The sequence below is a fragment of the Phaseolus vulgaris genome, chromosome 9 (assembly GCF_000499845.2).
Source record: "Phaseolus vulgaris cultivar G19833 chromosome 9, P. vulgaris v2.0, whole genome shotgun sequence".
Taxonomy (NCBI): Eukaryota; Viridiplantae; Streptophyta; class Magnoliopsida; order Fabales; family Fabaceae; genus Phaseolus; species Phaseolus vulgaris.
Window position 1 is genome coordinate 29965944 of NC_023751.2, and position 13048 is coordinate 29978991.

The 13048-nt window shown below is 30.5% G+C and overlaps 1 protein-coding gene across 1 annotated transcript; it reads right to left on the reverse strand.

Moving 5' to 3' along the window:
* Positions 1-1662: 1662 nt before the first annotated feature.
* LOC137821029 (probable ethanolamine kinase) lies at positions 1663-9538 on the reverse strand. The gene is made up of 11 exons (XM_068625440.1): positions 9021-9538; positions 8549-8640; positions 8220-8326; positions 6432-6537; positions 5549-5671; positions 4973-5064; positions 4077-4161; positions 3203-3308; positions 3058-3124; positions 2170-2262; positions 1663-2084 (listed from the first exon to the last, which is right to left on the reverse strand). Exons 1-11 carry the CDS (start codon positions 9155-9157, stop codon positions 1959-1961), a joined length of 1134 nt encoding a protein of 377 aa, XP_068481541.1. The 5' UTR covers positions 9158-9538; the 3' UTR covers positions 1663-1958.
* Positions 9539-13048: the final 3510 nt, after the last annotated feature.

Sequence of the window (13048 nt, forward strand, 5' to 3'; positions counted from 1 at the left end):
TTAATCTCAAAACCAAAGACACCCTTCAAGGGATTGGAACAAAATAGAAAATAAATAAATGGGAGCATGAAATAGAAACTCCCATCTCATAATTTTTCTTTTCATTTTTTAATGAGTGTTATGGATATGGAAGATCTTAAGTAGTTTTAAATAAATAAATATTTGTAAATAAGAGTTTGTTTTTATTGTAAATTTTATAAATTAAAATTTTTCTTTCATTTTCTTTCATGTGTAAATAGGTGTCAATAGTAATTTTGTATTTGGACTTATTTAGCCTTACAAAAACATAGGCTATGTTTGCTTCTATGAATGTACGGCTCACAGTGAAAGAAGTCAGAGAATATCAGTTGTTTGGATCCAGGATTTTGAAGGGAAGAGGAGAAGATGATATACTTGTGAATAATAAATATCCTTTTCCTTCAAAATGAAAAGATGTAGAAGAAAAGTCACATCGACATATGTTATTTTCGAACTTATCCTCATTCATCTGCAAGGATTTTTAATATTAAAAAATAGTATTTTTTTTTATTTATATAAGATGTGATTTATTTTCTAATTTTATAGTATATATTTAATATTTTAAAAAATTATTTGAAATCCTCTTTTTATTTAATTTGTTGCTACATTTATATTAATATATTTTTTTATAATTATTATGTTTATGAGTTAGTAATTTATTTGACTATAATTTTTTAAGAAATTATTTTCTATTGTTAATTACGATATTTTTTTAGTATTTTTTTTCATTATTACAGGGTTTTAAATAATACAAAATATTATTTTTTATTTGTATAAGATCTGATTTATTTTCTAATTTTATAATGCTTGTTTAATATTTTAAGAAATTATTCGAATACATTTTTTTTTAATTATAATTTTTAATTTATATCTATTTATATGTAATATATATTTATTTTCTAATTTTAATTTTTAAATCTACATGTGAAAGTTGTTTATTTTTTTAAAAAAATAACTCATTTTATTATTAAAAAAAATTAATAGGCATTTTCATTTCAAATAATTCTATTTTTCATGACAAAACTAAGCATTTCAAGATCAAGTTATCTCTCTCTTTTAAGAGTAACACAAAGAGAAACTGAACCTTCCTGCAAAACTGAATATAAAATTCAGATATTTTAACAAAAGTACTTCAAAAGTCAAATTTGAAGCTTTGATAAGATATTTAACAAAAGTCCTGTCAACCGTCAAATTTGAATTTTTGACAAATAAATTAGGTGTGTGCAACTAATGAAACAAAAAGGAGTTTTTGTTGAAAATGTCTAAAATAACTGTAACATAAATATTTTTATTCAGTTTGTTTTATATTAAGTTGTTTAATTTTTTAGTTGTCAAAGAAATATATGATTTACCAATATTTATGCTTTAAAATATGAAATATTATGGTATGCATTTTATGTATGTTATTTTTTAGCTCCATTAATAAACAAATCAATAAAATATAAATCATTATCTCCAATTATATTTTACATCTTTACTGAGTATTATTTCAATACAAAATCCAGGACTTAAACTTGCATGAGCTAATCAGATGTGCTAAGAGGAAACTCATTTTTTGTGATAGAAGGAATTGTATTAATTAATTTGCCTCCATTGTAGATTGGATTTAATAGATTGTAAGTGAGGGGGTCACTTTTGTAGAGGTGAATAAACAAGACACCAAAATTTATAATGCCATTATACAAGAAAAAGAATGACATCAACTTTATAGGCTGTTCTAGAATTACAACAGAGAAAGAAAAAGAATGACATCAACTTTATAGGCTGTTCTAGAATTACAACAGAGAATGTAGAAAAGCCTCTAAGCTCAAACTACACAATTAGGCCATTATTCGGAAAAGCGTCTAAAATGAAATACAAAAACTACATGAATCAGGGGACTCATGCTACAAACATGACATACAAAAACTAACAAGTGATTGAGTAAATCTCTCATCTACTCATTTCTTGCATCCTGAAAGATAGGTCTGTGCAAGCAAGAAATACTTCTCTTTCTGTCTTTTGTACTCCTTGTATCGAAGGAAAAAGTAACCAAGATAATCAAATTCAATTGGGGACATCTTTGCCTGTTATCATCAGAAGCAATATCAACACTAAAGGACGTCATTCGACTATGAAAGCATTGAGAGAATAAAAGAGGCAATATACTACCTGAATCAGACCCCACAATGCCCAGAAAATATGAGAGGCAAGGGAAAATGTATTTGCCTCAACATACAAAGCTTCAAGATCTTTCTCGGACACCTGTATTATATTAAGTGATGATCTTAAAGAAATACAGGAGACACCCATTATAGGACACGAAAAAAAACTTATATTCTAATTTCCAATAACTTATGTACCCTGAAGTGCAAGTGTATTCTATGTACATGATTACTAAGTAATATATATGCAAGATAAGGCTATTTCAAGTCAAAGTCAAATTTGAATGAACTTCAAGGGTACGACAAAAGTGGGGATTTCGGGAAGATATTCAGGCAGTTTTATGTAACAAAGATCAATCCAGCAGTAAAGGCAACCTAATATAGTTGATACACCAAAAGGGCTAGAGTGTCGAAGTGACCAAAGGCTAATGGAAAACAAAAGTATTCGTTCGAGTAAAATGCAATCATCACCAATAACCAAATCACACAATTTTCATTGACAACGAATTTAAGAAATTAATCACTGATAGGTAAATAAATTATGCAGCAAGTATAAGGAAGTATAGGCTGATTTCATGCCATCCTTGCCCCACCAAAAACATTAAAAATATTAAGAAAATTTACTTTTACAACAATCACGCAACATTATGACCCCTTACAACATTTAGTAAAACATTTAACCAGGATACCCTTACAAATGCAAGCACTGCTGAAGTTGTTTTAATCCTAAACAGCATAAAGGAAATATGTAACTAACATGGCCAGACTGGGAATAAGATGATCATGGCATAATTGATGGATTATGTGCATCTTATTTTAGAGATGATTGAGAATCTGGAGACGATGAAATAAAATACAAAAGGAAATATTTAATCCCATTCACTGTGATTGGTACCTCATAGGGTCTTTCAGGTTGTAAGTAATGCCTGAGGAAATGATATTGTTCATTTATATTTGGGTACCTGAATTATGAAAATGATGAAGTAAAGCAACTAACAGAAATCATAATTAAAAGAGAGAAGCAAGGATAAAGAACTCACAAGTGGAAGTCACAATCAAAACCAGCATATTCTGCAAAGTGGTTTCCTATGTCGTAGCCTCTGTAGTTGTATGATGCATATTCATAATCAATGAAGTAAAGTTTATCTGGAGAAATGTCAGAATAAATTTTTAAAAAAAACGGAAGATAAAAACCTCATGAATTAATAAATTAGTCGGTTATCTAAACATCATGTCTTCTTCACATGTGAATATTAAAATAATTGTGAATTCCATAGGCATGTCAGCCTCCTTAAGAGTTTGATATAAACTGAAAGAACAAATATATTCACATCAGAAATTCTTGTTGACAAACAAACTCATCACTTAATTAGAAAAACAAACTCATTACTTGTTAAAAAGAAACTCATTATGTTTTGGTTTATGACTAATGTTTTATACTTCATTTTTCCTGCTTTAATTTAACTCCTGAACGATTAAAATAGGAGCTATTATAGTAAGCTCATGATCTAACTGTGAAGTAATTTTGTACTCATTTAGCAACCATTGAAGAAAAACAGATATAACAACTTTTCTAGGACAAAACAATGCAACACCATTACACTTTTAGTCTTGCAAATGTTTCCTAATCCGAAATATAAATTGCAGTAATGCTTGGCCATGAGTATACCATGCACACATTTTATGAAGAAAGATAAAAGTATTAAAGTAACTATATGTCTGTGTATGTATATAGTGTTTGGGTGAAGACGATGGATGCTATAGAACTCCCAACTCTTGAGAGTTACAGTAATGGCATGTACATAAAATGGCAAGCACAATAAATAAGCTACTGTCATTTCTATAATAAATAAATAAATTCTACATTAACAGAGTAGAAGCACAAGTATGCTTACAAACAAGGTATTTAGATACCTTCTTCACAATTAATCATTATATTTCCAGAAAGCAAGTCGTTGTGAGCAAAAATTACAGGAGATTTAAGTAGATCACACAATTCCTGCCGCAAAAAAGGATAAAAGTTTGTCAGTAGAAGAAATTGTTAACATAAAATGAGTCAATCACTACCACTAATTTAGCCTTTTCAAGTACCTCGTATTTGTTAACATAATTGAGTCCTTATAAAATATTTTTTATTTTAATTTAAGTACCTCACGGTTTGATTTTTTGCTGTCAACGGGATGATGTGACCATTATTTCTATCTTCTCATCTCCAACTCACCAAACAACTTGCTTCTTCCCTCACCAATCTCCTCCAGCTTGCCGGTCAACTCGCTTTCCCTCTCCAAGCCAGAGTTGACCAGTGAATTGGAAGAGATTAGAGAGGAAAGACGCAAATTGATTGGCAAGTTGGAGACAGGAAGGTGAAGATAATGGCATGTCATCCTGTTGACAATAAAATCAAACGGTAAAATGCTTAAACAGAAAATACAAAATATTTTGAGCACTCAATAGAACAAATTTTTTTCCTAAGGACTCAATTGAAAATACCCCAAATTGGGTATTTAAAACTTAATTAAGCTATTCACAAATTTGTAAGTTATCTTCACAAGGACAGATGGGATGGAAAAGAAAATTATGCCTGGACACTTGGGCTCTTTCTTTGTTGACCTGTCCTAATAAATATTTAGTAAAAGTGTTTGGACATTAACAGCAAAAAAGACAGTAAGTCACCACTAAAAATATTTCAAATCTAGTTATTAGAGTTGGACTTCCAAAATGGTGGTAATTTATATTCATTTGACCCTTGCATTATAATCAAAGATAAAAACAAATATAACAGCCAAGAAACGTATGGAAAAAACACGTACCTTGAGCTCAACAATTTCATCATGAAGTTCCTTAAATGAAATCGTTTCATAAGTCTTCTGCTTTTCACTATCATCATATTCAAGACCAGATGCTGGAAGAAAAAGTGGCTACTCAAATACTAATAATAACAATCTTTCAAAAACATATACATACACAAGCCATTGACAAAAGCATATAGCATGAGGTTAATCTAGCTTGATGATAGTTTTAATATGTTGAAGAAGTACATCAGACATAGGACTACGAATACAGAATGAAACCGTAAGGATATTTTATGTAACAAAATACAGACCCCAAACAGATTGTACATTTAAAAAATAATTCTATTATCCCAAAAACAGTGACAGATCCTTCACAAGACATAACAGGTCATTCCAGTATCATGAATTACTTTTAAATCAGAGAGTGGTGAAACTGAAAAGGCTAAAAAGTGGAGTTCAAAGCTTCGGAAGAAAAAAACAGAAGGAATACTAGAAATTAACAAATCAAATTGACTTCAAACAAAATTAAAGTAACCCTTCATATGAAATAGATTCAGACAAAGGCCACACTAGAAGAAAGAAAAGATAATAGACCTTTCTCAAAGAACTTCCAAACATCATTCCATAATTGAGGTTCCTTTGACCCTGGAATTTCCACATAATGAAATCTTTGAAGTTGCTTAGCTATTTTAGCAACCAGCTTTGGTTCCCGCATATCTGCCACAGGGAACATGTATTCATGAAGTCATTAAACCAGTGTACCTCTACAAGGTAAACAAAGCATATTAACAGATAATTACAAAAAAGAAAAATTATATTCTAAGCTTTTACACCAAAATCCAAATAATACCAGTTTATCACATTTCAAATAATATATATACACACATATATATGACAGTATGTATGTGTTTATGTATGTATGAAGATTCGGGGGGATCTGGTAAAAAGTTGGGATAAATAACAAATATTAAGTAATAAGTTAGCAACAATGAGAACTTCATCTTACAGCCTCCTCGTGATCAACAGTCAGCATCAAGTCTTAGGTTGGGTTAGGCAAGTTAAAAGTTTCTACATTTACACATAGTGATCATTAGGTAAAGCCTAGTGATCCCAGTCCAATGTAAGTTGAAATTCATCCCTTCAGGAATTTACTGCAGGACTATAAACCAAACGTAAAAAGTAATCCTAATCAGAATTAAGTTAAAGTTTATACTATAAGAAGAAATTTTTGGAAACATCCAGTAAAGAACTCATTACAAAGACTATAGTCCCTAACATTATTCCCTAAAATGATACATTCAACCAAAAAGGAAATATCCATAAATGCAGTACTAGCTACAGGTTCATTGTCTAGATTTATCAAGTTTCTAATAAATATTATCAATAACATTCAAAAATATGATATTAACAGAATCCATTAGCATTTATCAACTTGAGACTGTCACTCATGTTCAAAACAAGAATTTTTCCCATGTACCTGAAGGCGATAGCGTTTGAGCATTAATAAAAGATTGCACCATGCCATTCCCAAATATGCCAAGCCACTTAGCACCAAATCCTGCAGCTGTGATGAATTTGGTAGCCTAAACACCAAATTTTACACCAAACTTCAAGTAAACCATTGAGTAAATACGGATAAGCAACTAATTTAACAATTATAACCTATAATGTGTTGCACCAATAGAGTTCATATCTTTCTCTGATCACAATCTAACCAGATCCTCTGTGCACATCTAAGCAGGGATATAAAACAAGTTCAACATGGTTTCTCTTTATTTTCTTTTATGGATTAATGAACAAAATTTTGCAGCACATAATCTACAAGGTATTTATGTTGATGTGGATTTCAACATTTTTGGAAGTCCTGGTTTGCTTATCCCTTCCTGATAAGTATTATTTTTAATTTTTAATTTGGCCTTATCTCAAGCATATGGCAGAATAAATGAAAAATGAAATCCATACATACTTAAATAATTATATATTTATATTGAAAGACATTTTTAAATCCTACAACTAAAAAGTAAAAGCAACATCATCTAACATAGGAACCAAAAAAATTCATGAGGCTTTTTTAATTATTTTCTTATGTGCGTCAGAAAGAGGAGAAAAATAATTTTAAAAATAAAGGAATGAATTACTGTATTACAGAGGCAGTTTATCTTAACTGAAAATTAGTAAGCTCAAAATGAAAACTGAAGTTTAACTTTACAATAAGAGGTGTCAATTTATCCCTGTGTCCAAGGGCTAGCCCACTATAATGGTTTTGCCACCTAATGAGGGGTTTTTAAGCTCACTTAGTAAGGGGGTGGACCATGGCTTAAGGGTTTCCAGCCTACAAGTCATGTCTATATCAAAAATTGTTTTCCTCAACTGATTACAAGAAATAAAATTTCAACTAGACCAGACTAGTGTTCCTCAACTTGATCTCAAACAAAATAACTCAAACTCAGCCTCAACCTAAAATATCTTTAAACCTAAACCATAGTATATTAGTTTAGCACCAGTCAAAGTAATTTTAACTTACCTGAACCTCAGCTAGAGTATCTTCAATTCCACCCTTTGGGTATTTTCAACACAACTTTGAACACAATATTTACAACCCGATCTAGGCTATAGTATTTTCAACTCAATCTCAACTAAGGCATCTCCTCCATGATCCCATGAAATCTTCAACTTGGCCTCAACCAAGGCATCTTTAGCTCGGCCTTGGCTAGAGCATTTTTACCTTGGCCTCAATCACATCATTTTCAACTCGACCTCGATTAGACTTATTTCACCTCAACCTCTACTGGAGCATCTTTCAACCCAATTTTAACTAGGGGGTATCTTCTACTTGGCCTCGACCAAGGCATTTTCAGCTTGGCATTGCTAGAGAACATCATCAGCTTGACATTAGCCAAAAATCTCTAGCCTGGGCCTAGGTCAGATTTCTAAAATTAAGGCTCATGGGATGACCCAAACCCACATGGGCTGACCTAGTTTGACAACTCTACTTGCAATGGTCAGTCGGTGAAAATCATAGCCCCACCCTCAAATAATAAAATATGGTAAAATCCAGGAAAATATCACTACAAACTTGCCACAAGCATTCGTACGTTTCAGTTACCATAAACTTTCAGTTATTCATCAACTAGAGAACAACATTGCAGAAATAACAAGATCTATATCAACACTATATGACTGCAATATTTGACTCAAGAAAGGACGCACAAGCATTCAGTGGCATGGCCAGTTTTGTATGTAATCATGCAGTACAGTGTCTAACCTGCAATTCCCGCTGACGATCTATAATGAACTCAGTGTTGGGTCCATACAATCTGATGGTTATAATTTCCTCAATACAATTTTCTTGTTTAACTGAAACCTTGAGTACTGACAGACAATGACAAATGCATTAACCACATCAACAACACAAGACTACGGATGAGCGACAAGTAATTAAGCAACCAGATGAAAGTTTAGCTGACTACATTTCTGTATTTCAGAAGTAAACCGTTCACCAGACAGCCATTCAGCATGTGAAAATCAATCTTCAGATAAACAAACATTTCATTCTTTCTTGAAAAAGCAACAAGATTAACAAGAACAACTCACATAAATTTGTAATCCCCCCGGAAATTTTCTCAACAGCAAAGCAAGAATCAGCCAAATTTGCCCACGCCTTGAACATATCCCTGCACATATTTCTGCAAGAAACCACAAGAAATAAAATAAAAAACAGAAATTATGCAATTTCAGGAATAGAGATGAAACTGATTAAGCAACATTTAATAGCATAAACAAACAAACAAACCAAAAAGCAACGGTTCAACATTGAAAGACGTATTATAACTGCAAATCCAAAGAAATTGAACATTTCTAACTAATCTAGAATCGCCAAACCCCAATTGATACGGCTCCCCAGCAAAACCTGACCCACTTTCCCACCTTTACCCAGCAACCAGACGCCAGAAACAAAGAAACCCATGAAAGTTCAAACGAGAAGCGCGCGAAAAAGGAAAATTAATACTTTATTCTTTATTTTTATAGAAAAGAAAAGAAAAAGAAAAAGATGAGAATCACGAACATGACGAGAGGTGTCATTTGAGTAAGCTCGAGCGAAGGGTCGATGGTAAGCTGCGAGGGATGAATCTGCGAGACATAGTCATGGCTAGCTTGCTCTGCGACTTCAACAGGGTTCCAGATCTTAACCTCTGCACCCATTGCTTGCTTCAACCGAACAGAGAAGAGAGAGAGAGAGAGAGAGAAAAAATAACAAAGGAGCAAGATTGTGTGGGAAATTATGGTAGAAGAAAATTTAGCGGTGTGCTTTTACTTGCTTTGAAATCAGAGGTGTCTCCTCCTATGGCGTTGGAGCATTTTTGTTGCCACGCTAAATCACGAAAATGGATCTTCTGCAATTCGAAACAGAACTGCACCCACTCAAGTTATAAATCTCGCCGTTAATCTAAGTTTTTCTCTCCTTCGTGTATTACAATGATTTATACTTTAATGGCTGAGATCTATGCACTCTTTTTTTCAAACTGCAGAGGATCTTAATCACGAAATGACCAATTCGGCGTAATCGTGATTTGACGCCTCGTTAATTAGTTCATTAGGTATAGTTAATTTAATGTTTCTTCCAGCAACAAAACACCATTTCCTAAAATAAATAATCGTTAGTCAGAATTTAGTTATTTTGGATTTTTTGTCTAGTTTTACTTTTAATATCTAAATTTTGTAATGTTTTATCTTTGTATATTTCCTTTCCTACAAATTTAAGTTCGTGGGACACACCTACTTAATTTTTTTTATACTTAATCTTAATTCTTTATTTATTTAAACTAGTTTGTTAAGAATTAAAATATAAATTAAAAAGAAGCATGCACCAACCCTTGGTGAAAGGAAATGTTAATTTTAGAAATGAAGGTGTGAATAGAGGTTTGTTTTGAAAAAAATTCAAACTAATGTAGTTAGATGTTGGACCAGGTTGTGTAATGGTGTTAGAAAATAGGCTCACAACTCCTTAAATGATGGCCTACAGACATAAATTAATGAATACTTTAGTTTTATGCTATTTCACCTCCAACTTTGAGTTCATTCAATTGACCTTAACCTACAAAAGTTTTCACTAATCATAAAAAAAATTGTATATTCTCTATCACTTGTGACTTATAAGAGATTCAGGATATCTTTTAATATTTAACTAAGATTACACTCAATACACAAAATCTCTTCATGTTATGTAACAATAACTTGTTTGGTATTAAATGGAAACTCTCACTAAGAGAATATTATAAATGAACATTCCTTGTTTTAAGAGTCTTAACTTCATTGAGTGAAGGATTTGCACATATTAACTCTCTTTGAAGTTTGGTTTGTTACTCATTAGCATTTGAAGCTTTTTTACTTTCGTTACATGCAAAAATGTCCTTTGCACATGTTTATTTCATGCCTTCATTAGCATATTCTTCATGCAAAAGCTTCGATTTATAAACGTATCGAATTGTTAAAGTTATGTGTTGTAGTTTTGTCCTTGGGTTAATGCATTTTTAGAATATGCTTTACTTTTTGGTTTATGTATTTCACTACTATACTAAGTGTTGTGGCAAGGACATGATTTCTCTTTTGAAACTTCTTTATTGCTCTGACACCATTTTGAACATACATTGTCATATGATTGATGCATTGTGTTAGAATCATCCTTAGGATGAGTTTCAATTTAGATTTTTACAACTCTTAGACGACTCTCATCTTACATTGAATGCATGTAAAATGCATATATGGTTCAAAGTGATTGTGTCTTGTGATTCTTCATAGTCAATGTGTCTTGTATCATATTAAGACTTTATGTTGATTGCATCTAGTTGTTGTCTTCATCTGTATCTCAAAAGTCTTCATCTAATAAAGGTATGTGTCATACATTTGAGCAAGTTGAGTTTTAGACTTAAGGGTTTAGCCTTATGTTGATATGTGTATATTTACTTAGTCTTTAGAGACTTTGTGTACTTAAACTTAAGAGGTATTGCATACTCAAATAGTTAGGAGCATGGTTATCAAACTAGAATGTTAACTTGTAAAAACTTACCAGTTTACGTTCCCATGCTTCTTGTCGAAGTTAAATTGTAAGCAAACTCATTTTTAGTGTGAATTGGTAAGTTTATCAAAACTCTCAAGTTTGCAATCGAGTTATGGAGTTTAGAGGGGTATTTTTTTAAAACAAAAAACGATGCCATTGATTGCGTTTTTCTAAGTTGAACTCTTGGACCTCCATTTAAGTCATTTTTTTATATAAAGCATAATATATCATATAATTAATTAGAGTTATGATAAAAGAATCATATTATTAGAAAATATTTAATATATATATATATAAATGATAAACTAATAATAATATTCTAGCAAGAAAATATAAAAAATTATTCATAGCATCATATAATATTAAATTATTACATTATTTATAGATATTTTTATATATTGTTATCCAAAGTAAACTCTTAAGAGTTTATAATTCAAGTTTATGAAGTTTCCACGAGTTTATGTAAATTTTCAAGTTTGACAACCTTAATTAAGAGTAACTTTATATACTTATTGTAAATTAGAAGTGAAAGTAATAATATTATTAAGTAATTTATTTAGTGAAATTTTTTACAAATTATAAAGAAGAATTGAGCGTAGCATATTTTGAGGTGAACTAGTATAAAAATTGTATTATTAATGTTCTCTTGTGTTACATGTTGCTTAATGTAATATTGTAAGTATTATATAAATAATTGTTATTTAATTATAAATTAGGAGAAATAATTGTTATTTAATTATAAATTAGGAGAAGCCTTTTTTTTAATAAGATTTTCTTAGAGATAATATTAATCATGACATATCCTTTATATATATATATATATATATATATATATAAATATGTCAATATTTGACATCGATATAATTATTCATAATATATTACAAAAATATATAAGTTTTGTAATTTTACACCGATTATCTATATATTTCATATATCCTAAGAATATTAGAACTAAGTTCTCCATGATTCAATATTCTAGAGAAAGTCTTCCAAAATTTTCCTAAATCATTCTTACTGAACAACTTCTACTTCTACTTGTATCGCATGTACATATGAAAGAAAATATGAGAATGAGGGAGGTATTTATAAGTCTTAATATCAATCTTAATAAACTTAACATACAATACAAACAATAGAGACTAGTATTTGACCTACAACCATAAGACTCAATTTCACTTTATCAAACATATTGATCCATATTCCACTTATGATGATCCACTAAACATAAAAAGTTACTTGGAAAGTGATTAGGTAGATAAGTATTTTTTATTAAAATATTGGTAGAATCGTAATTATTTTTGTCGAGAATATTGGACATTTATAACTTCACATTCACTACCTAACCTTCGTGGTGTAGAGTAAATATCAGATAGTCACAGTTTAGCCTATGAATATCCTAGTCCAAAACGTTATTTTGAACTATCCAAATATTCATCGTCCATAGACAATCATTTGATGGTTATCTAGCAACACATGAAAATGTAAAGACAAGAATATAAACGACGGAAAAATAAAAACATTAAAATAAAGTGCAATGTAAATGAAAAACCAAAGGAAAGAAACAAAATTCAATAAAATGCAATTGTCACTTCATCTAAAAACAATATATTAAACGGTTACATCCTATCTTTCAAGAAACAAAAAATGAATTATCTACTATAAAAAAAAGCAGTATCTAAAATAGTAAAAATAGTAAAAACACAAAATAGATCAAACAAAAAAAAAATATTAACATATAGAAATAAATTGAAATCAAAGTAAAATTTTCCCCTCACACTTGAATCAAACATTATCCTCAATGTGGCAGAGAAGAATGAAAAGAGAAAAGAGAATGTTCAAAGTTAAAGAAATTTCTCTGATTTTTCTTTGGTGTTTTTTATTCCTGAATTTCTAGATCAGACAAAGCTAGCTTTGTCTGCTTTGTAATTTGTATAGAACTCCCTTTTTGAAAAAATTTCAATTTATGACCATTTACTCTAAAGGTCTTGTTTGTGATTTGATATTTAATCTTTACTTCGTTTGTATCTCCTTGATAT

What these genes read in the sequence shown, in the direction of transcription:
- LOC137821029 (XM_068625440.1), bottom strand. Translation starts at nt 9,157, where the DNA reads ATGGGTGCAGAGGTTAAGATCTGGAACCCTGTTGAAGTCGCAGAGCAA. An exon ending in TCAAACGCTATCGCCTTCAG is followed by an intron (nt 5,672 to 6,431) that starts GTACATGGGAAA and finishes TCCCTGTGGCAG; the next exon opens with ATATGCGGGAACCAAAGCTG. An exon ending in ATGAAATTGTTGAGCTCAAG is followed by an intron (nt 4,162 to 4,972) that starts GTACGTGTTTTT and finishes TTTTTGCGGCAG; the next exon opens with GAATTGTGTGATCTACTTAA.